This window comes from Rhinoraja longicauda, chromosome 5 (assembly GCF_053455715.1).
Source record: "Rhinoraja longicauda isolate Sanriku21f chromosome 5, sRhiLon1.1, whole genome shotgun sequence".
Taxonomy (NCBI): domain Eukaryota; kingdom Metazoa; phylum Chordata; class Chondrichthyes; order Rajiformes; family Arhynchobatidae; genus Rhinoraja; species Rhinoraja longicauda.
In genome coordinates, this window is record NC_135957.1 from 85,045,893 (window position 1) to 85,072,916 (window position 27,024).

Consider the following 27,024-nt stretch of genomic DNA (forward strand, 5'->3'; position numbering starts at 1 on the left):
CATTCTTGTAAACCTCCTCTGGACCCTCTCCAGAGCCAGCACATCCTTCCTCAGATAGGGTGCCCAAAATTGCTCACAATATTCCAAATGTGGCCTTACATGCGCCTTATAGAGCCTCAGCATTACATCCCTGTTTTTGAATACAATCCCTCTTGAAATAAACGCTAGCATTGAGTTTGCTTTCTTTACTGACTCAACTTGCAGATTAACTTTTCCTCCCACACTCTAAACACGTACATGTTTGTAGGTTAATTCGCTTTGTTAAAAGATTGTAAATTGTCCCTCGTGTGTAGGATAGTGTTAGTGTACAGCGATTGCTGGTCAGCGTGGACTCGGTGGGCGAAAGGGCCTGTTTCCGTGCTATACCTCTAACGTCTAAATAGTCAATAGGTGCAGGAGTAGGCCAATCGGCCCTTCGAGCCAGCACCACCATTCAATGTGATCATGGCTGATCATTCACAATCAGTACCCCGTTCCTGCCTTCTCCCCATACCCCCCGACTCTGCTACCCTTAAGAGCTCTATCTAACTCTCTCTTGAAAGCATCTAGAGAACTGGCCTCCACTGCCTTCTGAGGCAGAGAATTCCACAGATTCACAACTCTCGAGTGAAAAAGTTTTTCCTCATCTCCGTTCTAAATGGCCTACCCCTTATTCTTAAACTGTGGCTGCTGGTTCTGGACTCCCCCAACATTGGGAACATGTTACCTGCCTCTAGCGTGTCCAATCCCTTAATAATCTTATATGTTTCGATAAGATCCCCTCTCGTCCTTCTAAATTCCAGTGTATACAAGCCTAGTCGCTCCAGTCTTTCAACTACAGTATTTACCCCGAGGGAGTGACCGCCTCAATATTACTCTGCCCCACTGCATCAGTGACAAAAGTGTAGCCTCTAGAGGCTTTACAAGCTGTAGTTACTACCAATGCAGATGTTGTGGATCAATGGACGTAACCAGCTGCCCAGAGCCACAACACACCAGGTGCCCTGCTACAGCTCGCATAATTCAACTATCAATACCAATTAAGTTCTTCACACGTCTATTTATAATTTTTATAATTTAGTCCAGTTAATAATTTTGTTTCCAGATAGCTATAATTTAATTACAATCGATTGAAAAATTGGGAGTCCAAATAATTTTATAGATGAAATCACATTATTATCTTCCTGTGAGGTTATACTTATTTCCTCTTTAAAACAAATTATTTCCTTATTGCTTATTAACTCTTTTTTTAAAAATACAAACATCACTTTGTTCCCCACTTGGACAGGGATCCATTCAAGAGATTCAAGATTCAAGATAGCTTTATTTGTCATCCAATATTGGACGAAATTCAGTCACCCACAGTCCAACAATAAAAGCATTAAATAAGCATTAAAATTACACAACCCCAAAAAAACCCCAAAACACAGTCCAACAATAAAAGCATTAAATAGGCATTCAAATTACACAACCCCAAAAACCCCCAAAACACAGCCCAACAATAAAAGCATTAAATATGCATTCAAATTACACAACCCCAAAACCCCCAAAAACACAGTCCAACAATAAAAGCATTAAATAGGCATTCAAATTACCCAACCCCAAAAACACACAAAAAAAGAAACATCCATCAAAGAAACATCCATCACAGTGAGTCTCCTCCAGTCCTCTCCTCACTGTGATGGAAGGCCACAATGTCTTTCCCTTCTCCTGCTGTCCTCGCCCGCAGTCAGGTTGTTGTGGTTGTAGGCCGCGCCGGACGGTCCACAGCGGGCCAAGCCCAAGGCGCGTCGCGTCGCAGCCGCTCCCGCAGCCTCCGAAGACGGCCGGCTCCGCTGATGATAAGTCCGATCCGGGGCGGGCGAACACGCTGCTGCTGCCGCTGTTGTTGCACGTCGGGGCGGTCGTGGCTCCCGACATTGAAGCCCCCGCCCAGCAGAGAAATATCCCGCGGCCATCTTAGGCCGCGCCGGACGGTGAAATGTCCGCGCCCCAAGCCCCGCGATCCGGGGCGGGCGAACCCGCTGCCGCTGCCGGAGCTCCCGATGTCGGCATCCACGCGGCCCGAGCCTAAGGCGAGTCGCAGCCGCTCCCGCAGCCTCCGAAGACGGCCGGCTCCGGTGATGGTAAGTCCGATCCGCGGGCTCTGCGAACCAGAGCCCTGGAGGCCGCCACCTCCAGGAGTTGGGCCGATGGTAGGCCGCAGCAGGAACGGAGACACGGCCCAGAAAACAAAGGTCGGGTCTCCGTTCGGAAGGGACATCTATTTACAATGTTACAGTTCCCCCCCTCCCCCCCACATACACACACAGTACACAAACACAAAAACACGACATCACAACTACAATTAAGACAAAAAAAACAACAAAAACACAAAGACAAATGGACCGCAGGTGAGCCGCAGCTGCTAGGGCAGCGCCGCCATTCAGGTGAAGTGCAATTTCTGTCTTGGTGCAGGAAGAGTTCGATCATGGAAGTTGCAGCAATTTGCAAAGTTGAGTGATGCAAATTAGAGGGAGTGAAGTATTTGCATATTTCCCGGTTGTGTGCAGACAACTTGTGCAATTTAAATGTGCATAATTGTTGGCACAGACATGGTGGGCCTCTTCCTGTGCTGCACTGTTCCTTTTCTAAAATTCCGTGATGGGGTAAAAATAGGGTTGCCAACTTCCTCACTCCCAAATACGGGACAAGGTGACGTCACCGTCCCGTGCCACCTCACCCAGCCAGCAGCCACGTGCTCTCGCTCCACCAATGGCGGGCGCCCAGGCTGGGAGGCGGGTTGCTAGGCAACCTCCATTGGGTGGCGCCCGGGCCTCCGGACCTACAGTGTCCGGACCTAGACACAAAATGCTGGAGTAACTCAGAGGGTCAGGCAGCATCTCGGGAGAGAAGGAATGGGTGACGTTTCGGATCGAGACCCTTCCTCAGTCTGAAGGGTCTTGACCCGAAACATCAACCATCTTCTGCTGGACCTCCATGAGGCGGGCGACGAGGACTTCTCCATGGGCGATGAGGGTGACAAAAGCATCCACAAACTGAAGGAGAAAGCGAAGAAGAGGAAGGAGCGAGGATTTAGCGCCGAGGAAGGCTCTCGATCCAGGCTGCGAGAAGACGACGACTCTGTGGAGCAAGACGGTGATGAGCCACGTCCTCAACGCTCTGTGGAGGGGTGGATCCTGTTTGTGACCGGGGTCCACGAGGAAGCCACCGAGGAGGAAGGACATCCACGACAGGTTTGCCGAGTAAGGTGAGATCAAGAACCTGCACCTCAACCTGCACCGGGGCACCGGCTACCTCAAGGGCTACGCTCTGGTGGGGTACGAGACCTACAAGGAGGCACAGGCGGTCATGGAGGGTTTGAACGGGTCGGAGCTGGCCGGGCAGCCCATCAGCGTGGACTGGGGCTTCGTCAGGGCCCCCCTAGGAGCAAGAGGCGGAGGAGAAGAGGAGAAGCCGGAGCCCGGACCGGAAGCGTCACTGAGCCGGGACGGAATGCGGAGCAACCCGCAGATCGCCGTGCCCAAACCGCGACGTGCGTTACAGGGGCCGTTTAATCTCAGTCGGGACTGTCGTGGGACTGGGGGGAGGGTTGGGAGGGAAGGGTAAGGTTGGCTTGTGCAAAACAACACTCAGAAATAAAGCATTTTAGTTTTTATTTTAAGTCTTCAGTCCGAAGAAGGGTCTCAACCTGAAACGTCGCCCATTCCTTCTCTTCCGAGATGCTGCCTGTCCCGCTGAGTTACTCCAGCGTTTTGTGTCTACCTTCGATTTAAACCAGCATCTGCAGTTTTTTCCCTACAGCGTCCGGGCCCACAGCGTCCCCCGGGCCTAATACGGGATAAGGGCGGTCCCGTACAGGACAAACCAACTTAGCCCAAAATACGGGATGTCCCGGCTAATATGGGACAGTTGGCAACCCTAGGTAAAATGCAGTGTTTCTACAAAGGTGCCTAACTGAACACATAGGAGGTACAACACGCTCTGCAAAGGGTCAACCCACGCAAGGCTGCAGGATCGGATGGAGTTCAAGGAAGGGTACTGAAGGACTGTGCTGAACAGCTGGCTGAGGTATTCACCAGGATCTTTAACCTGTCATTATCTCTAGCTACGGTCCCCAAGTGCCTGAAGTCGGCTATCATAGTTCCGGTGCCGAAAAAAGCAAAGATCTCCAACCTGAACGACTACCGCCCGGTTGCCCTAACGCCGATAGTCATGAAGTGCTGTGAGAGGCTGGTCCTCTCACACATCAAATCCAGCATCCCTGACTCACTGGACTCACATCAATTTGCATACAGGGCAAATAGATCCACAGAGGACGCCATCTCTCTGGCTCTTCACACTGTCCTGACTCACCTAGAGAGACAGGGCACGTACATGAGGATGCTATTCATAGACTATAGCTCCGCCTTCAACGGTCATCCCCACCAAGCTCATCACCAAACTCCACCAGCTAGGCCTCAGCTCGTCATTATGTGACTGGATCCTGGACTTCCTGCTGGAACGACCGCAGGCAGTGAGAATGGGCCCGCACCTGTCCTCCACTATCACCCTGAGTACCGGCACATCACAGGGCTGTGTTCTGAGCCCCATGCTCTACTCCCTCTTCACACACGACTGTGTTCCTGCATTCGACACCAACACCATTGTCAAGTTTGCAGACGACACAACGGTGATCGGGCTTATCACCAACGGGGATGAAACAAACTATAGAGCAGAGGTGCAGAACCTGGCGGACTGGTGCTCGGATAACAACCTGTCCCTAAATACCACCAAGACCAAGGAGCTGATCATCAACTTCCGTAGGTCACATAACGCGGAATATGCCCCGATCTCTATCAACGGGGACAGTGTGGAGAGAGTGTCCAGCTTCAAGTTTCTGGGCACTCACATTTCGGAGGACCTAACATGGTCCAATAACACTGCTGCGCTGGTCAAGAAGGCACAACAAAGACTGTTCTACTTAAGAACACTGAAAAAGTCTGGTCTACCCCAACAGCTGCTGACGACCTTCTACCGCTGCACCACAGAGAGCATCCTAACGCATGGCATCCCTGTGTGGTACCTCAGCTGCACGGAGGCAGAAAGGAAACCTCTACAGCGGGTAGTCCATAGAGCTCAGAGGGCCATCGGAACACAGCTACCAGACTTGGAGGGCATCTACAACACACGATGCCTCAGAAAAGCCACCAGCATCCACAAAGACTCTTCACACCCCTGCAACAGTCTGTTCGAACTCCTTCCATCGGGCAGACGATACAAGGCCTTCTACGCCCGCACCTCCAGACTCAGGAACAGCTTCATCCCCAGGGCCATAGCTGCTATGAACCGGTCCTGCTGAGCCGGATGGCCACAACGCATAGATCAACTTGCACTTTACCCTGTCTAAAAACTGTTACAATTGTATCGTTTCATGGGGTTGATGTTAATTACATAAATTATTGCATCGTATGGGAGGCGCATTCCCAATCTCGTTGTACCCCTGGGTACAATGACAATAAAGATATATTGTATTGTATTGTATTGTAATTCTTAGATGAGCTCAATTCTGGATTCACACTTTGTAATCAATGGCTTTTGTTGACCATACACTGAGTTGCTATGTACTTTGTAATTCAAGGTGGCCAAGTTATTAGGAAGCAAGCGGTAGGTTATACTTTTTACAAATAAAAGGGAACTTGATGGTTGGAGTGGGGTGGGGTACAGTAGGTGCGGGCAGGTCAAGCCAATCCATTTCTGAAGGAATAAGCTTCTAATGTTCGCATGCAAAAGCAGTAACATGTGCAGTCCTTCACCTCTTCTGATTTGTATTCATTTGACATTGCAAACTGGAGCAAGTTTCATGGAAGCTCATTCTGCATGGCATTGCAAAAGGCGAAATGTATAGAATTTTTGTCCAAATGGTCCATATTCCTTCTTCCCCGGGCAGTTCATGTATCTGTCTACATGCCTCTTAAAGGTTGCTCGTAAATCTGCCTCCACCTCGCATGGCAGTGCGTTCAGACTCCCACCACTCTCGTGCAAACAATTTGACTTGCAAATCTCTTTTTAAAAATTTCTCCAGCTGACCGTGAAGCTGTGTCATCTAGTATGCGATATTTTAGCCCTGAGGTAGACACGGTTTGCCCTACCTCTACCACATAAATATTTATCCTTTTATCAGCTGCCCGTCAACGTTCCAGAGAAATCAATCCAGACCCGTCCAATGTCTCCTTGCAGATAATCCCCTCTAATCCCCCTCTAGGCAGCATCCCGGTGCACCTCTTCTGCACCCTTTCCAAATGCTCCACATCCAGCCTGTAACGTGGCAACCAGAATCGCAGATAACTGATGAAGGCGGCATTCGACACGATCACCATCATCGATCAGGTCACTGAGACTGGACGCCATTTTACAGCCGTACAAAACATTGGTGAGAGCACACTTGGGAGTAATCTGTGAAAAACTGGACATTAAGCAAGAAAGGGTGTGGAAAAGATTCACCAGGTCTAGAGTATTTGCGTTATAAGCAGCGAATTGGAGCAGAGGTGATTGCAGGTGAATTTTAGAGGTGTGAAAAATCATGAGGGGCATAGCCTTAATCTTAAAAAGTTCTTGTCAAAAGCTTTACCAAACTCCATGTATGCAACATTTCCTCCTTACCTTCAAACATCTCCTCAAATAACTCAAGTTTGGATGACATGACCTCCCCGACACAAATCCATGCAGAACACCCCAAGAAGTCCCTGCTTTTCCAGATGCGAGTGGACTGTATCCTGAAGAATTTTCTCCAATAATTTCCCTACCACTGATACAAGGCCTAACAAGGCCTTTGGGGAGTCCAGAACCAGGGGCCACAGTTTAAGAATAAGGGGTAGGCCATTTAGAACGGAGATGAGGAAAAACGTTTTCAGTCAAGAGAGTTGTAAATTTGTGGAATTCTCTGCCTCAGAAGGCAGTGGAGGCAAATTCTCTGGATGCTTCTCAGGGTGTCTCCACCTATACCCTTCCTTTGTCCCGCCCCCCTGACATCAGTCTGAAGAAGGGTCTCAACCTGAAACATTACCCATTCCTTCTCTCCTGAGATGCTGCCTGACCTGCTGAGTTACTCCAGCATTTTTTTAAATAAATACTTAAGATTCCCTCTGATGGGTTGGGCAAAAGGTTCCATTTTCATCCTTGATAAATGAAAATGGGAACTCAGATGCTGTGTCTGATTTTAGATTCGTAAACCTTTTTCTTTTTGACTAGATTGCAACATCTAGCATCATCCAGGAACACTAAACCTCACCTTCTGCGTCTTACTTCCAAACAGGAACATGCTGGTCCTGAATTCTGACTAGCTGGACATTAAACAACTTTGTCAGATGTGGGCTTGACCAATAGCTGCTTCCAATCTAGTCTTCCTCTATAATATCACTGTAATTAGCCTTTCCTCAATTTAGAATTTCCTCTCAGGTCCAGTCCTTATCTTATCCATAACACAGTAGGAACGGCACAGTGGCACAGCAGTAGAACTGCTGCTTTACAGAGCCATCGAACAGAGTTCGATCCTGACCTCGGGTGCTGTCTGTACACAATTTGTACATTCTCCCTAAGACCGTGTGGGTTTTCCTCCGGGTGCTCTGGTTTCCTTCCACCTTCCAAAGTTGGATGCAACTAGTGTAGGGGTGATCGTGGGTCGGTATGGGCTCGGTGGGCCGAAGGGCCACTTTCCACGCTGTATCTCTAAACTAAACTCCATACGTTTTCAGGTAGTTGTAATCACTGTTCCCCGAATGTTCTCCCACTGAAATTCCAAAAATCCAGCCAGGCTCATTTAACAAAACAGGGTCCGTTATGGCCCCATCCCTGGTTGGATTATTTGTACATTATGTCAAGAAACCCTCCATGTTGCACCCAACAAATCCTGCCCGAACTAACCCCATAAAAGACATTTGGACAGGTACACAGATAGGAACGGTTTATCGGAACGTGGGCCACACACAGGTAAATGGGACAAGCATAGATGGGTCGGCATGGATGAGTTGGGCCATAGGGTTTGTTTCTGGCTCTGCAGTTCTAAGTCCCTGGCACTTAGCAAGCCCTTGTTAATATTGGGGAAGTGAAAGTCAGCCATGGCAACTACCCTGCTGCTTTTATTTCTTTCTACAATTTGCCTGGATGTCTGTTCCTCTATTTCCCGTGGTTTCGGAGGTTAATGACCAGAACTAAATCAGTTCATTGAATAATTGAGGATGTGTCATCAATATTGGCAATTACGAAACTATCTGATTCCAATAGAGCACTAATCCCCTTCGGGGATAGAAAACTTGTGTCCTTAATTCATCAGGCCACGTGCAAAACTAGGCCCTATGTGGTGGACTATTAATTGAAATGACTTAACAAGTCACTCATGTGTAGGAAAAAGACTGCAGACCAAGTCTGAAGAAGGGTCTCGACCCGAAACGTCACTCATTCCTTCTCTCCCGAGATGCTGCCTGACTCGCTGAGTTACTCCAGCATTTGGTGTCTACCTATCAAGTGACTCAGTTGTGTCTACCTATCAAGTCACTCAGTTGTAAGAGTCCACCCCTGTAAAGGGCGGCACGGTGGCGCAGCGGTAGAGTTGCTGCCTTACAGCGAATGCAGCGCCGGAGACTCAGGTTCGATCTTGACTACGGGCGCCGTCTGAAAGGAGTTTGTATGTTCTCCCCATGACCTGCGTGGGTTTTCTCCGAGATCTTCGGTTTCCTCCCACACTCCAAAGACGTACAGGAATGTAGGTTAATTGACTGGGTAAAATGTAAAAATTGTCCCTAGTGTGTGTAGGATAGTGTTAATGTGCGGGGATCGCTGGGAGGCGCGGACTCGGTGGGCCGAAGGGCCTGTTTCCATGTTGTATCTCTAAATCTAAATTAAAACCGTTATTTTCAGATGCCTGATTTTAAGGAAATCATTGTCAGAAATGTTGTCATTTCTATCCCCCAATCAAGTCCACAAAAACAGACTATCTGACATAGATGGAGGACAGTTGGCACATGTGCCTGCACTAGTTCGACACGGGGAAATGAGATGCAGAGTGTAGACAACTCAGCTAAAATAAGCAGATATTTTAACATAAATGCAACAACTTTCACAACCAGGCCTTACTAATTAACTACAATTTTAAGGCTACATTTTGCAGCAAATTCCAAACAGCAAAGGTTACTTCACACAGGTCATGTTCATGCTAAACCACTAGTAGGGCCATACTAGGATAAACATTTGATTTTTACTACGCAAGAGAAATGGGGATTAAATAAATAGAATTTGAAAATACTCAATTTCCATCGACAAATAGAACAAAGACTAATGTTTAAATATCATCCCTCTTTTATTCAGATTCCCAAAAAAACATTCAAAATCATTTTGAACATTTCTAAATATTTTTGTCCATACATTCCACAGATTAGCAAATTGGCTCCATGGAAGGAAGCAGAGGGTGATGGTGGGAGGTTGCTTATTGGACTGGAGGCCTGTGACTAGTGGTGTGCCTCAGGGTTCAGTGCTGGGCTCGTTACTGTTTGTCATCCACATCAATAATTTGGATGGGAACATACAGGGCAAGATTAGCAAGTTTGCTAATGATACAAAAGTGAGTGGTTTTACAGACAGCGAAGATGGTTGTGAATGATTGCAGCAGGATCTGGATCGATTGGCCAGGTGGGCGGAGGAATGGTTGATGGAATTTAATACAGAGAAGTGTGAGGTGTTGCATTTTGGGACGTCGAACAAGGGCAGGACCCACATATTGAATGGTAGGCCTCTGGGTAGTGTTGTAGAGCAGAGGGATCTAGGAGTACAGGTGCATGGTTCCTTGAAGGTCGAATTGCAGGTCGATATGGTGGTCAAAAAGGCTTTTGGCACTTTGACCTTCATCAGTCAGAGTATTGAGCATAGAAGTTGGGAGGTCATGTTGCAGTTGTATAAGACGTTGGCGAGTCCACATTTAGAATATTGTGTTCAGTTCTGGGCACCATGTTATAGGAAAGATATTGTCAAGCTTGAAAGGGTTTAGAAAAGATTTACGAGGATGTTGCCAGGGCTAGAGGGTGTTAGCTATAGGGAGACGTTGAGTGGGCTGGGTCTCTATTCCATGGAGCACAGGTGGATGAGAGGAGATCTTGTATACAAAATCATGAGAGGAATTGCATTTAAATCTCCAATGCAGTAGATAGTAGCTCAGGACTGCTCTCTAGTTGCTGATAGAATGGTTCTGTTGCCTGATACACATCTGGGTCTGGGAAGAACCAGAAATTGGAGCACCCGGAAACCCAAGCACTCATAAGAAGGTGCAAATTCCAAACAGACAGTACCAGAGTTGAGGACTGAACCCAGTTTTACAAACATAGAAAATAGGTGCAGGAGGAGGCCACTGGGCCCTTTGATCCAGCACTGCCATTCATTGTCATCATGGCTGATCATCCACAATCAGTAACCCGTGCCTGCCTTCTCCCCATATCCCTTGATTCCGCTAGCCCTTAGAGTTCTATCGAACTCTCTTTTAAATTCATCCAGTGAATTGGCCTCCACTGCCTTCTGTGGCAGAGAATTCCACAAATTCACAACTCTCTGGGTGATTTTTTTTTCTCATGTCAGTTTTAAACAGGCTCCCCTTGATTCTTAGACTGTGTCCCCTGGTTCTGGACTCTCCCATCATTGGGAACATTTTTCCTGCATCTAGCTTGTCCAGTCCTTTTATAATTTTATTATATGTTTCTACAAGATCCCCTCTCATCCTTCTAAATTCCAGTGAATGCAAGCCCAGTCTTTCCAATCTTTCCTCAAATGACAGAGCCGCCATCCCAGGAATTAACCGCGTGAATCTACACTGCACTCCCTCAATAGCAAGGATGTCCTTTCTGGCGCTCTATGGCTGCATCAACTACAGTTTAGATATTAAAATTCTAGTGGTAATCCATGTTTAATGTAATATCAATTAAATCATTTCAATAAATCTCAGAACGTCTCAACTTTATCTGGTAAAAAGTTTTAAGAGCATTTATCCTCAAAGGGCCAAGGGCCATATCCAATCTTGTAATTTTTGCAATTTTGTACTTCTATACAAAGATATTGCCTACTAATGCAAACACAAAATCTGCTGGCAAGCAATTTACAAAGGCAAAAGACTCCTAATGCAACACATGATATGCAAGTTCATCAGTTAAATGTCTCGCAGGACTACAGAACATAGCAGTGGTTCTCAAGCTGGAATAAATGGTGAATCCTTACCGATGCAGCTTTGCCAATGGCAAGTGAAGTTGGCTTCTGCGCTTTTGACATGGCAGATGGAGCAGTCATGAAAATCCCCGCAATCGTCTGGAGATAATTAAAAACAACAAAAAGATAGTTTAATCAGTAACACTATCTGAAAATATGACATAAAATTACTCAAACCACAGGACAAACCTTCATTTTGCACAAACATTCATGTCATAGGCACAGAATTAGGCCATTCGCCCCATCGTGTCTACTCCGTCATTCAGTCATAACTGATCTATCTTTCCCTCTCAACCCCATTCTCCTGCCATCTCCCCGTAACCCTCGACACCCGTACTAATCAAGAATCTGCCAATATGCGCTTTAAAAATACCATGTCAGTAAAAAAATGAATATGGTCATAAGTGATAGGTGTAGAATTAGGCCATTCAGCCAATCAAGTCTACTCCGCCATTCACTCATGGCTGATCTATCGCTCCCTCCTAACCCCATTCTCCTGCCTTCTCCCCACAACCATACTAATCAAGAATCCATCGATTTCAGCCTTAAAAATATCCATTGACGGCCTCCACAGCCTTCTGTGGCAAAGAATTCCACAGATTCACCACCCTCTGACTAAAGAAATTCCTCATCACCTTCCTAAAGGAACGTCCTTTAATTCTGAGGCTACGACCTCTAGTCCTAGACTCTCTCACTGGTGGAAACATCCTCTCCATATCCACACTATCCAAGCATTTTGTTATTATTCAATGAGGTCCCCCCACTCATTCTTCTAAAATCCAGCCAGTACAGGCCCAGTGTCGTCAAACACTCACCGGCAATATTAATGCAGAAAACAGCTTTAAATATAATTGAGGAGAAAAACCCCAGCATTTTTTTTTAAAAACACACTCGTGGATTATATTACTGGCAGCAACTTCCATCAGGATCCCTGGATGTGCTGTGCAATGGAAATATATCCAGCATGACAGAGCAACATTTAAAAAATCACGATCGATATAATTTATTTTATTTAATTTATTTTTAACATTTTATTTGCCACATGCAGGTTGGCACAGGGTCAACGGTACAATGAAATGTATTTGACAAGACAAAGGGTCACCTCAGCAGTAATATTCCAAGGATAAATAAGATCAAAAATGACATTAGTAAGGTAAAAAGACAATATCAAAAATAGTTAAAAAGACAATATTAAAAATAATCAACATATATGATTTGAAATGTGTTTATGAGTTCAGAAGCCTGATGGCCTGATGGTAGAAACTGTTCTTAAGTCTGGTGGTACGCGCAGCCATACTCCTGTATCGTCTGCCTGGCGGTAACAACGCAAACAACTAGTTTCCAAAAATCCATCATGAATCTGCCTACATTGTCGAAAGGATCCCATTCACCTGGCCTGATACTTCACTTTGTTGAGCTTTAGATAACGAGTACCTAAAGTGCCCTCCATAATGTTTGGGGCAATTTCCACATGGCGAAACCAAAATGTATAAAAATGGCCTTTATTAAAATCTGACAATGTGCACTTTAACCACATGCGATTGTTTTCTATTACAAATCTCAAATTGCGAAGTACAGAGGCAAATAAATAAATGATGGGTCTTTGTCCCAAACATTATGGAGGACACTGTAAATTCATGCTGTTGTCCAACCACGAAGATTCTTCGGTCGACGGGATCGGGAACCCGCCTGAAGGCTCGGCTAACGGCACAACCGAGAGGAAGCTGGAGAAATTGGCCAGGAGGAGCAAGGGCCAGTAGGAGGGTGAACCGGGGTAACGACTCCAGAGCCTTCCAGGTCAGCTGCAGGAGGCGCCCCCAGGACACAATGACGGCCGGGCGAGGAGTGGGACGTCGGTTCACAGGAAATGCTCTAGTACATCGAACACGATGATCAAAGATGATCTCTCGTCACTCTTGTAAATAATGAGTAAAATGTGGATTTTAACTACACGTGCAATGGCTCTTCAAATCCACATTTTACTAATTATCTCTTACACACAAGAGTGATGAGAGAGATCGTCTTTCCCAATTCTGAGTAGTTTTGGGCCCAATATCTGAGAAAGGATGTGCTGGCATTGGAGAGGATCCAGAGGAGGTTTACAAGAACGATCCCAGGAACGAGTGGGTTAATGTCTGATGAGCGTTTGGCGGCACTGGGCCTGCACTCGCTGGAGTTTAGAAGAATGAGGGGGGGACCTCATTGAAACTTAGCAAATATTGAAAGGCTTGGATAGAGCGGATGTGGAGAGGATGTTTCCACTAGTGGGAGAATCTAGGACCAGAGGCCATAACCTCAGATTAAAAGGATGTACCTTTAGAAAGGAGATGAGGCGGAATTTCTTTAGTCAGAGGGTGGTGAATCTGTGGAATTCATTGCCACAGAAGGCTGTGGAGGCCAGGTCAATTAATATTTTTAAGACGGAGATTGACAGATTCTTGATTAGTACAGGTGTCAGGGGTTATGGGGAGTAGGCAGAGAATAGGGAAAGATAGATCAGCCATGATTGAACGGTGGAGTAGACTTGACAGGCCGAATGGCTTAGTTCTGCTCCTAGAACTTACAAATCACCTTTTCAGCAGTAAATGCCTGGCCTTCACTGCCTTCAGGTGCATCTCCCCCTAAACCGTTAAATCTATCCCTTAGTTTGACTCATTTGCCATGAGAAATAGTTTTTCTTGTTTATTCTGTCTGGGCCTCTCAATTAAATTTCTCCTTCAGACCTCCACAGTGCAGACCTCCATCCACCCGCGCTCATTTCTGCAGTTGATCTATATCCTGCTGTGTACATTGATAACCTTCCTGGCCCGAGTCCATGCCAATCAGCGATCCTCGCACACTAACACTATCCTACACAAACTGGGGACAATTTACAATTATACCAAGCCAATTAACCTATAATCTTGTACGTCTTTGGAGTGTGGGAGGAATCTGGAAATCCCGGAGACAACCCATGCGGTACTGACAGCACCTGTAGCCTGAATCAAACCCACACCTCTGGCACTATAAGGCAGCAGTTCTGCGCTGCCGACCCGTGCCACCCTTTATCTTTCCAGCATTCTTGGTTTTGTCTGCAAACTTACTAACTAACCCATCTACATTTACTTGCAAGTCATTTATATATATCACAAACAACCCTGAACGTCAAATCTCTTACGTACTTACCAATGTTCCAAGACTAATTTACTCTCAAATGTATTTCCTCAGGACTTTTTTAAAGCCATTTCACAGCCTAATAAAATGGCCTCAGACCACTTTTACCTTTGCCCTATTGCATAATCACACACAATGTCACAATTACAATCACCGACACACAGAGAAATAACCACCCAGTAACACTCCTGCCATCTGCCAGGCTACAATCCCCAAAAATAAATGTCAAAATTTTCCCAACCGCTTGTTGGGCTTCATAAATACGGGTTTAAAAGTCTCCAAACTACTCAGGAAGAGTGCGATGATAACCTAGTTTAATATGAGAGGTTCTAACAATCAAAATGGCTGCTCCTACCCGATAATAGGAATTAGCCTTTCCTTGTGACAACCAAGCTTAAATGACATAGCCGGGCAGCTGCAACCTCTATTCTTAGATATCTGTATGAGCAGGTATAAATTTATTTTTGTCGCATGAATAAATATACGTGACTTTGAGCCTCTGTATATTATGAAAGCTGAAGATATATACACTTGATATAATTCCTTGCTGATGATGGCCACAAGAAAACTTTCAGATGCTTAAAAACTCCAAACAAGCTACAGAGCAGGGGAGTATAAAAGAATATGGGACAGTATAAAGAGGATTTGGATGATTTTTACAAAAATATACTTCATTGCAGGAAGCGCTTCATTTTATTAGAAATACCATTTCAAATAGAGTAATTTTTAAAAAAGATATAGGTGCAGGAGTAGGCCATTCGGCCCTTCGAGCCAGCAGCACCATTCAATGTGATCGTGGCTGATCATTCTCATTCAGTACCCCGTTCTTGCCTTCTCCCCATACCCCCTGACTCCGCTATCCTTAAGAGCTTGTCTGCCCTCTAAAATTAATGCGAATGATCCCACAGCGCTATTTGTGCCATGACTTTTTAGCCAGCATCAACGCATATATAATCCATCATCACAGCAACTGTTCAGATTAGTTTAGAGATACAGAGCCGAAACAGGCCCTTCAGCCCACCGAGTCCACACCGACCAGCCATCCCCGCACATTAGCACTATCCTACACACACGAGGGACAATTTACATTTAAACCAAGCCAAATAACCGACAAACCTGTACGTCTTTGGAGTGTGGGAGGAAACCGAAGATCTTGGAAAGAACCCATGCAGTCATGGGAAAAACGTACAAACTCCGCACAGACAGCACCTGTAGTAAGATCTAACAACGGGTAGTCAGGATGGAACCCAGGTATTGCTAGATCTTTCAAAATGAGTGTAATATAGGGGACATGGTAGCTAATGTCTACACTTCAAAAGAATAAGTAGCAGTAAAAAAAAATACATTGGGAAATCCAGAGGTAGGCATTGTGGGACGTGATGATTGGCAAAGGCATGGTAACCAAGGGTTCTTTAGTATGCTAGGCTTACAATCTAATGATGGGTCCATGTTTGCTCTTCTCCCATTGACATGTTACTGAATCCCTGATCGCTCTTACACTGAGGCAAGGACTGCTACACATCAAAACTGGAAACTCTCCCATCTATTGGCCCTCGTGTCTGGAATACTATTATATAGGTTCCAGTTTAAAGCATATTAAATAATTGAAAATTCCCTTTTGTTCTGGGATGATACATGGTTGCAGTAATATATACAAACAGGAGTAAGGATACTCCAGTGCTCCTGAACAGGAGTAAGAAAAGTAAGGAGGAATAAGGACAGGAGTACACAATTGACCTTGTGTAGGAAAGAACTGCAGATGCTGGTTTAAATCGAAGGTAGACACAACATGTGGGAGTAACTCAGCGGGTCAGGCAGCATCTCGAGAGAGAAGGAATGGGTGACGTTTCGGGTCGAGACCCTTCTTCAGCCTAAAGGGTTTCGACCCGAAACGTCACCCATTCCTTCTCTCCCGAGATGCTGCCTGACCCGCTGAGTTACTCCCACATGTTGTGTCTACACTATTGACCTTTCTCCATCATTCAATAAGCTTCCACTTTCACCACATCCATTAATTGACTCTATTTGCCCTTCCAGAAATATGTCTGTTTCTGAAAGAAGCGTGTAGTTCTCTAGGCTAGAGAAATCCAGATTCACCAGCTTCAAGGCAAAGACATTTGTCCACATCTCAGTCCTAAATGTTTTCCTCTCCAATCCACAATGCCTGGTTCTAGACTCAACAGTCTAGATGCACGCGGCAGGAGGAACAACATACATCCAGCCTGTCAACCTCTGTATGACTAAGTTTTATGATTTCTCCTCTCATTCTTCTAAATTTAAGAGAATCAGTGATGGTCTACACTCTCTCTCCTCATATGGCAAAGCTGCCATCCTTGCAACAAGACTAGTGATAGAGAAACTGCTGAGTACAATTAAAAGTTAAAATTATTGCAATAACAACTTGCAGCATGGTGGTGCAGCAGTAGTTACTCCCTCTCAGCACCAGAGACCTGAGTTCGATCTAGGTGCTGCCTGTACGGAGTTTGTATGTTCTCCTTGTAACCAGAACCAGGGGACACAGTCTATGAATAAAGGGGCCATTTAAAACTGAGGTGAGAAGAAACTTTTTCACCCAGAGTTGTGAATTTGTGGAATTCTCTGCCACAGAGGGCAGTGGAGGCCAATTCACTGGATGAATTTAAAAGAGAGTTAGATCGAGCTCTTGGGGTTAGTGGAATCAAGGGATATGGGGAGAAGGCAGATACAGGTTACTACAGATTGTAGATGATCAGCCATGATCACAATGAATGGCGGTGCTGGCTCTAAGGGCCAAATGGCCTCTTCCTGCACCTATTTTCTATGTCCTGCGTGCGTTTTCTCCGAGTGCTCCGGTTTCCTCCCACACTCCAAAGACATACAGGTTTGGAGGTTAATTGGCTTTCGTAAAAAGTTGACCTTTGGATGGTGTTGGTGTGTGGGGATCGCTGCTCGGCGGGCTGAAGGGCCCGTTTCCACACTGTGTCTCTCAGCTAAGCTAAAAACTTGGTTCTGCTTTCAGGTATGTAGGTTAATTGGCTGGGTAAATGTAAAAATTGTCCCTAGTGGGTGTAGGATAGTGTTAATGTACGGGGATCACTGGGCGGCACGGACTTGGAGGGCCGAAAAGGCCTGTTTCCGGCTGTATATATATGATATGATATGATGATATGATATGATATGATTCCAAGAACAAAATACTGCAGATGCTGCAATGTGAAAAAAAGTAAACACTGCAATTACTCAACAAGTCGGGCTGCATCCATAGCAACTTACATTCAAGTACAAGAACAACTTCTTCCCATGGACCATCAACCTACACGGTACAACCTTAACCACAACCCTACCTCAACATCAAACTACAAAGGACTTTCTATAAGTTGCACTAAACAATTTGTCCGGTTAAGTACCATCATCGTCTGGTTACCACCTAAAACAGATAAATATAAATAAACAATGCAATAAATTAAGAGAGACACAAAAAGCTGGAGTAACTTATCGGGTCAGACAATATCTCTGGAGAAAAAGAATAGGCGACGTCACCTATTCCTTTTCTCCTGAGATGCTGCCTGTCCCGCTGAGTGACTCCAGCTTTTTGTCTCTCTCTCTCTTCGGTTTAAACCAGTATCTGCAGTTCCTTCCTACATAATGCAATAAATTATTTGTGGTGTTACTTTATTGTGCCATGAGCTTGCAGCAAGGATTTCCTTGTTCCTTGTTCCCTTCCTGGTATGTGAGGCAATTAAATAGCTGACTCATGTTAACATTTCAAGTTGACGAAATCAACCCAAAACATTAATTCTACTTATCCTACTAATTATTTCCAACATTTGTTTAATTCCTAAATTCTTTTTCTGACTGAAAGCTGGAGTAAAATCATCTCCAGAGATGCTGCCTGTCTCGCTGAGTTACTCCAGAATTATGTGTCTATCTAACAGCATCTGCAGTTCCTTTCTACACGGTACAATCTCTTTGCTCCCAAAGCTCGGTAAATGCTGTAATTTAATATCAAACATGCACAGTGAACAGGCAGTAACACTGTGTTCGTTACAGTAACAAGTGGCGGCACCTAACGGCTGCGGCTCGCTAGCAGTCTGTTCGTCTTTTTTCCTTTTTTTTTTGTTGTGTGTCGGTATTGGGATGGGTTTTTTTTTTTTTTTTGGTTGTGTATGTGTGGGGGGGGTGGTGGTGTGGGTGGAGGGACGGGGGAAACCTTTCTCTTTCAGGTCTCTTCCTCACGGCGCGGGATGCGGCTCGGCCGCGGGGCCTTCCATCGCTGGTGCGGCTCGGCCGCGGGACCTAACATCGCCCGGTGCGGCTCGGCCGCTGGACTTAACATCGCCCGGCGCGGCTCGGCCGCTGGACTTAACAGTGCCCGGTGCGGCTCGGCCGCTGGACTTAACAGTGCCCGGTGCGGCTCGGCCGCGGGGCCTAACATCGCTGGTGCGGCTCGGCCGCTGGACATAACATCGCCCGGCGCGGCTCGGCCGCTGGACTTAACAGTGCCCGGTGCGGCTCGGCCGCGGGGCCTAACATCGCCCGGCTCGGCTTGGCCGAGGGACTTTTCATCGCTGGTGCGGCTCGGCCGCGGGACCTAACATCGCCCGGTGCGGCTCGGCCGCGGGACTTAGCTGCGCACGGCTCGGCCGCGGGGCCTTCCATCGCCCGGCTCGGCCGCAGGACATTTCAGCGCCCGGTGCGACTCGGCCGCGAGGACTTCCATCCCCTTGCGGGGACTGTGCGGGTCGGGCGGGGACGAGCTGTCTGTCCGTGGGCGTGGGGAAGAGAGTGGAAGTTTTGTTGCCTCCATCACAGTGAGGGGTGTTTGGAGTCACTGTGATGGACGTTTGTGTTGGGGTCATGTGTCTTGTGTTCTTTTTTGTGTGTGACTGCTATGTAGTTTCGTTCGGTACCTTGGTACCGAATGACAAATAAAGCTCTGTTGAACTGTTGAACAAGCGTCACTCTTCGAACCATAAAATCTATTACTCCATTAATGACTACTTTGACCCTTGAAATGTAACTTGAGCCAACCGTTCCCTGCACCAAGTGCAAGTGATTTTCACCAGTGTGATATTATTACAAGGAAGCATTTTTAAAAAAACATAGCCAAAACGTCTTCTGTTTTTCAAATAATCCACTTCCTCTCTTGCCTAGAAATCACTTCCCTCTGGTGTTTTCTAAATAAGTTCTGTTTTGGGCCTTTTCAGTATCTGAACATCTTTTCCATTTTTTCTCCAAGGCCACCAGTGCCTCTGCACCTACCCTGCGGAAATTACCTTGCAAGTAAGTGACACGGGAATCAAAAGGGGGAGTTAATGGGCGTGACGGGTCGAATTGATTAAAGGTGAGTCCTGTGTTACAGCAGAAGGGGGGTGGGGGGAACGAGAAGTGAAATCATAATCTAAGAAAATAATTGGACTATGATTTTTTTTGCTACGTTAGGCCACGAGTTGAAATAAAATTAATTTTGTATTTCTGTACTCTTCGCCACACACACACATTCAAATAGTGAATTATATTCTGTGCCGTGTACAGAATCATGAGAGGAATAGATCGAGTAGATGCAGTCTCAAGCCCAAAGTAGGGGAATCGAGAACCAGTGGACATAGGTTTAAGGTGAGGGGGGGAAAGAGAGATTTAATAGGACCCCGAGGGGCAACTTTTGCACACAAAGGGGGGGTGGGTGTATGGAACGAACTGACGGAGGAGATAGTTGGAGCAGGTACAATCACAACGTTTAAGAAACATAGAAAATAGGTGCAGCAGTAGGCCATTCGGGCCTTCTAGCCAGCACCGCCATTCAATGTGATCAAGGCTGATCATCTAGACATTTAGACAGGTGCACGGATAGGACAGGTTAAGAGGGATATGAGCCAAATGCTGGCAGATGGAACTGGTGTAGATGGGACAAATTGGTCAATGTGGGCAAGTTGGACCAATTTCCACGCTGCAAGACTCTAGTTCATATTTTTGGATCATGATTTGCAAATTCAGCACAGGCAAGTTTCCAGAAACCTAAAGATCAGACCGCAGGGGGCCTGTATAGGGAAACAGGCAAAAAGCTGCTGCTACCCTCTACAGGATCAATTATGAGAAATATGAACTTAGGCAAGATCGAAGGGAAACATTAGCTCCTCTCTTCACATGTGGCCAGCCTGCTATTTCAGTATTATAGCTCCCTTTTAACATTAGATTTCTGGCATTCAGATTTTTTTTGTTTTTTAAGGAAGTTACAAGCTGGTGCAGAAACAACTCAACTCTGAAACTGGATCCAAAGAGAACACACAACATGCACTCGGGCACTTCCCCACAGCAACATAACCATATCTCAAAACAGAGCCAATATCTGCTAAAATATTCAATGGATCTGGAACTGTGCAGCTCATTATTGAAATGTGCTTTGCACAGAATAACACACTTGTGCTCAACTTCCAGAAATTGATAACTGTGGGAGGTTTAACACAATTGAATTTAAAGAATCATTCAGCTCGGGAGCAGAATTGCAGTCAGATCGGTGGTGAAAGAGAAATAAATTCAGTAGCTAAATCTTAAAAAAATTAAGTTTTCCATGTACTGAATTTTCAGCCCAAATTGACCATGCTGCCCCATCATGCTGCCCTAGTGAGACCACACCTGGAGTACTGTGTGCAGTTTTGGTCTCCAAATTTGAGGAAGGATATTCTTGCTATTGAGGGCGTGCAGCGTAGGTTTACTAGGTTAATTCCCAGAATGGCGGGACTATCATATGTTGAAAGACTGGAGCGACTAGGCTTGTATACACTGGAATTTAGAAGGATGAGAGGAGATCTTATCAAAACGTATAAGATTATTAAGGGGTTGGACACGTTAGAGGCAGGAAACATGTTCCCAATGTTGGGGGAGTCCAGAACAAGGGGCCACAGTTTAAGAATAAGGGGTAGGCCATTTAGAACTGAGATGAGGAAAAACTTTTTCAGTCAGAGTTGTGAATCTGTGGAATTCTCTGCCTCAGAAGGCAGTGGAGGCCAATTCTCTGAATGCATTCAAGAGAGAGCTAGATAGAACTCTTAAGGATAGCAGAGTCAGGGGGTATGGGGAGAAGGCAGGAACGGGGTACTGATTGAGAATGATCAGCCATGATCACATTGAATGGCGGTGCTGACTCGAAGGGCCGAATGGCCTCCTCCTGCACCTATTGTCTATCTACACTAGTTCCACCTGCCGACATTTAACCATAACTTTCTCACGAAATGTGTCCAGCCTGTGGTCAGTCAGACAGTGTGGAAACAGACCCTTCAGCCCAACTTGCCCATGCCGACCAACATGCCACATCCACACTAGTCCCAGCTGCCTACATTTGGCCCATATCCCTCTACACCTGTCAGAGGTCATAAGTGTTAGGAGCAGAATTAGGCACATCAAGTCTACGCTGCCATTCAATCATGGCTGATCTATCTCTCCTTCCGAACTCCATTCTCCTGCCTTCTCCGCATAACCCCTGACACCCATATTAATCAATCCCATCCACTTCTGCAGAAAGAACAATGGAATTTAATACAGAGAAATGTGAAGTGTTGCATTTTAGGAAGACTAACATGGGCAGGACCTCCACAGTGAATGATAGGACTCTGGGGAGTCTTGTGGAGCAGAGGGATCTCGGAATACAGGTAGATACAAAATGCAGGTACATAGTTTGTTGAAAGTGGCACCGTAGGTAGATCGGGTGGTCAAAAGGGCTTTTGGCACATTGGCCTTCATCAGTCAGAGCATGGAGTATAGAAGTTGGGAGGTCATGTTGCAGTATAAGATGTTGATGAGGCTGCATTCAGAGTATTGTGTTCAGTTCTGGGCACCATGTTATAGAAAATATGTTGTAAAGCTGGAAAGGGTACAGAGAAGATTTACAAGAATGTTGCCAGGACTAGACTAGAGGGTCTATATAAGACAATAACTGCAGATGCTCATACAAATCGAAGGTATTTATTGCTAAAGGGATCAGGGGGTATGGAGAGAAGGCAGGTACAGGCTACTGAGCTGGATGATCAGCCATGATCATATTGAATGGCGGTGCAGGCTCGAAGGGCCGAATGGCCTACTCCTGCACCTATTTTCTATGTAACTCAGCAGGTCAGGCAGCATCTCAGGAGAGAAGGAATAGATGACGTTTCAGGTCTGAAGAAGGGTCTCGACCCGAAACGTCACCCATTCCTTCTCTCCTGAGATGCTATAAGAAAATAACTGCAGATGCAGGAACAGCATCTCCTGAGATGCTGCCTGACCCGCTGAGTTACCCCAGCATTTTGTGAATAAAAGACTAGAGGGTCTGAGCTATAGTGAGAGGTTGAGCAGGCTAGGACTCTATTTCTTGGATCACAGGAGTAAGAGGGTGATCTTCTAGGGGTGTGGTCTTCTAGAGGTGTATAAAATCATTCTTTATCACACAAGGGGCAGTGGTGTATGGGGCAAGCGGCCAGAGGAGGTAGTTGAGGCAGGTACAATCGCAAACGTTTAAGAAATATTTTGACAGGTACATGGATTGGATAGGTTTAGAGGGATATGGGCCAAACGCAGGCAGCTGGGACATTATTGGGCCGAAGGGCCTGTTTCCACACTGTTATCACTCTATGACTCCAGCTACCCTTATGCACTTGGGTAGCATGCTCCACTGACCTAAACCATACAAAGCATCAAAATCAAGGTTTAAAAATGCCACATCATAGACAGTCATTTTCTATTTGACTTGAAAGCTTTTGATTTTTTTTTAATGCGCTATTAATATCTTGAACTAACTCAAAATCTCAGTGATGTCCCCTTCAGGATTTTCAAAAATAAAATTTGAAAATCTGTGCATTCTTGTATAATACGCCAAGATTAAAATTGTGAACATTGCATTAGACTGGCACTTGTCAGTTCTAATTGGCCATGATACGCAGCCTTTGCAGTATTATGCAATGGACTTTGACCCAACAAACTAATGTATAACAAAGCCACATCCCCAATTTGCTACTCGAGTACAGTATTCAAGGTTTCAATTCATAATAAATCGCCGGTAGAAGTTAGTCGATATAAACGATGCGCTGTGTGTCTCTTCCAGATCGCCCTAAGTCCTTTACAAAGGGTGGCGTTTTTTTAATGTGACTGTCGCAATCACCTTCCTGAACGACGAGAAAAGAAGTGTTTACACAACGCTGCGCCTCTCACACACACCGCGACAACCCCGGTCCCAACTCACTCGCAGGCCGGGGAATGGAGAAAGGGGACGGGGGGAGAGAGAGACTGGGAGAGGGGCAGCAGAGGAGGATGTGGAGAAGAGTCGGGGTAGAGAGAGTAAGGTAAAGTAAAGCCAGGGGTTGGGGGGGGGAGGGTGTTGCCGGATGGAGGTTGGGGGGTAGGGTGTTTGGGGAGGTTGGGGGGTAGGGTGTTTGGGGAGGTTGGGGGGTAGGGTGTTGGGGGGGAGAGGGGGGTAGGGTGTTGGGGGGGGGGGGGAGAGAGGGGGGAAGGGGGAGGGGGAGGGGGAAGGGGAAGGGGAGGGGGAGGGGGAAGGGGAAGGGGAGGGGGGAGGGGGAAGGGAGGGGGGGAGGGGGAAGGGAGGGGGGGAGGGGGAAGGGAGGGGGGGGGAGGGGGAAGGGAGGGGGGGGAGGGGGAAGGGAGGGGGGGGGAGGGGGAAGGGAGGGGGGGGGAGGGGGAAGGGAGGGGGGGGGAAGGGGGAAGGGAGGGGGGGGGAAGGGGAAGGGGAAGGGGGGGGGGGGGAGGGGGAAGGGAGGGGGGGGGAGGGGGAAGGGAGGGGGGGGAGGGGGAAGGGAGGGGGGGGGGAGGGGGAAGGGAGGGGGGGGGAGGGGGAAGGGAGGGGGGGGGAGGGGGAAGGGAGGGGGGGGGAGGGGGAAGGGAGGGGGAAGGGAGGGGGGGGGAGGGGGAAGGGAGGGGGGGGGAGGGGGAAGGGAGGGGGGGGGAGGGGGAAGGGAGGGGGGGGGAGGGGGAAGGGAGGGGGGGGGAGGGGGAAGGGAGGGGGGGGAGGGGGAAGGGAGGGGGGGGAGGGGGAAGGGAGGGGGGGGGGAGGGGGAAGGGAGGGGGGGGGAGGGGGAAGGGAGGGGGGGGAGGGGGAAGGGAGGGGGGGGAGGGGGAAGGGAGGGGGGGGAGGGGGAAGGGAGGGGGGAGGGGGAAGGGAGGGGGGGGGGGGGGAAGGGAGGGGGGGGGGGGAAGGGAGGGGGAAGGGAGGGGGGGAGGGGGAAGGGAGGGGGAAGGGAGGGGGGGGGGGGGGAGGGGGGGGAGGGGGGGGGGAGGGGGAAGGGAGGGGGGGGGAGGGGGAAGGAGGGGGAAGGGAGGGGGGAGGGGGAAGGGAAGGGAGGGGAGGGGGAAGGGAGGGGAGGGGGAAGGGAGGGGAGGGGGAAGGGAGGGGGGGGGAGGGGGAAGGGAGGGGGGGGGAGGGGGAAGGGAGGGGGGGGAGGGGGAAGGGAGGGGGGGGGGAGGGAAGGGAGGGGGGGGGGGGGAGGGGGAAGGGAGGGGGGGGAGGGGGAAGGGAGGGGGGGGGAGGGGGAAGGGAGGGGGGGGGGAGGGGGAAGGGAGGGGGGGGGGAGGGGGAAGGGAGGGGGGGGGGAGGGGGAAGGGAGGGGGGGGAGGGGGAAGGGAGGGGGGGGAGGGGGAAGGGAGGGGGGGAGGGGGAAGGGAGGGGGGGGAGGGGGAAGGGAGGGGGGGGGGAGGGGGAAGGGAGGGGGGGGGGAGGGGGAAGGGAGGGGGGGGGAGGGGGAAGGGAGGGGGAAGGGAGGGGGGGGGAGGGGGAAGGGAGGGGGGGGAGGGGGAAGGGAGGGGGGGGGAGGGGGAAGGGAGGGGGGAGGGGGAAGGGAGGGGGAAGGGAGGGGGGGGGGAGGGGGAAGGGAGGGGGGGGAGGGGGAAGGGAGGGGGAAGGGAGGGGGGAGGGGAGGGGGGGGGGGGAGGGGGAGGGGGGGGGGAGGGGGAAGGGAGGGGAGGGGGAAGGGAGGGGAGGGGGAAGGGGAAGGGGGGGAGGGGGAAGGGGGGGAGGGGGAAGGGGGGGGAGGGGGAAGGGGGGGGAGGGGGAAGGGGGGGAGGGGGAAGGGGGGGAGGGGGAAGGGGGGGAGGGGGAAGGGGGGGGAGGGGGAAGGGGGGGGAGGGGGAAGGGGGGGAGGGGGAGGGGGGGGAGGGGGATGGGGGGGGAGGGGGAAGGGGGGGAGGGGGAAGGGAGGGGGGGGGGAGGTGGGGGAAGGGGGGGAGGGGGAAGGGAGGCGGGGGGAGGGGGAAGGGAGGGGGGGGGAGGGGGAAGGGAGGGGGGGGGGGAGGGGGAGGGAGGGGGGGGGGTGGGGGAAGGGAGGGGGGGGTGTTGGGGGGGGGGGGGGGGGTGTTGGGGGGGGGAGGGGAGGGGGGGTGTTGGGGGGGAGGGGAGGGGGGGTGTTGGGGGGGGGGGGGGGGGTGTTGGGGGGGGGGAGGGGGGGTGTTGGGGGGGGGGAGGGGGGGTGTTGGGGGGAGGGGGGGGGGGTGTTGGGGGGAGGGGGGGGGGGGGTGTTGGGGGGAGGGGGGGGGGGTGTTGGGGGGAGGGGAGGGGGGGTGTTGGGGGGAGGGGAGGGGGGGTTGGGGGGGAGGGGAGGGGGGGTGTTGGGGGGGGGGGGAGGGGGGGTGTTGGGGGGGGGGGGGGAGGGTGTTGGGGGGGAGGGGGGAGGGTGTTGGGGGGGAGGGGGGGAGGGTGTTGGGGGGGAGGGGGGGAGGGTGTTGGGGGGGAGGGGGAGGGAGGGTGTTGGGGGGGAGGGGAGGGAGGGTGTTGGGGGGGAGGGGAGGGAGGGTGTTGGGGGGGGGGGGGAGGGTGTTGGGGGGGAGGGGGGGGGAGGGTGTTGAGGGGGGGAGGGTGTTGGGGGGGAGGGTGTTGGGGGGAGGGAGGGTGTTGGGGGGAGGGAGGGTGTTGGGGGAGGGGAGGGAGGGTGTTGGGGGGAGGGGAGGGAGGGTGTTGGGGGGAGGGGAGGGAGGGTGTTGGCGGGGGAGGGAGAGGGGTTTGGGGGTAGAGGTGAGATGGTGAAAGGTGGAATGAGGGGAGGAGGAGTGAAGAGGGGTATGAGGAGAGGGTCGGTGTCAGGGTTAATGGGGGGGGTAAAGGGGAGACGGGGGGTAAAGGGGAGACGGGTGGGGGCACAGAGGGTGGGTGTGTGGGGGAGTTGGGGGAGATTGAGGAGAGGACGCGGTGAACACTCCGGCCTCCCCACCATGTTGGCGCCGGCGGGGTGGAGCCCGGGGGCGAGGTGAGGAGAGGAGGGAATGTCCGACCAGCGAGTGAAGGCCTCAGCGCTATGAAGGGCCGGGAGTTAAACGGCGGCCTGGAGCGGGGGTGTTGGGCCCGGGGAGCGGGGTGTTGGGCCCGGGCGGGACCCCGGGACTCACCAGCGCAGAAGACGCCGCCACAGAGCAGCGCGACGCCGCACCACACGGACCAATGCATCGCCGCCGCTCCGTCCGTCCGCTGCTCCCGCCGCCGCCGCTCACGTGACTGCGGTGCCGGGCTGGCGCCGACGTATGGGGGGAGGGGCGGGGCCGTCAGGAGGGGGAGGAGGAGCGGCGGTGACGTCAGGAGGGGGAGGAGAAGCGGTGACATCGTGATGGGGGGAAGAGCGGCGGTGACGTCAGGAGGGGGAGGAGGGGCGGTGACGGGGAAGGAGCAGTGACGTCAGGAGGGGAAGGAGGGGCGGTGACGGGAGATAGGGCAGTGACGTCAGGAGG

At 49.8% G+C, this 27,024-nt stretch overlaps 1 protein-coding gene and 1 pseudogene across 1 annotated transcript in view; one reads left to right on the forward strand and one right to left on the reverse strand.

Moving 5' to 3' along the window:
* Nucleotides 1-26,812, reverse strand: part of cd164 (CD164 molecule, sialomucin) — a 52,237-nt gene extending 25,425 nt beyond the window's left edge. Inside the window, exons 1-2 of the mRNA XM_078399880.1 lie at nt 26,689-26,812; nt 11,212-11,298 (exon numbers count right to left, since the gene is read on the reverse strand). Coding sequence (XP_078256006.1) covers nt 11,212-11,298; nt 26,689-26,746 — 145 coding nt within the window. The 5' untranslated portion in view covers nt 26,747-26,812. The remainder of the gene's footprint in view (nt 1-11,211; nt 11,299-26,688) is intronic.
* Nucleotides 941-3,463, forward strand: LOC144593820 (RNA-binding protein 8A pseudogene; annotated as a pseudogene).
* Nucleotides 26,813-27,024: the final 212 nt, after the last annotated feature.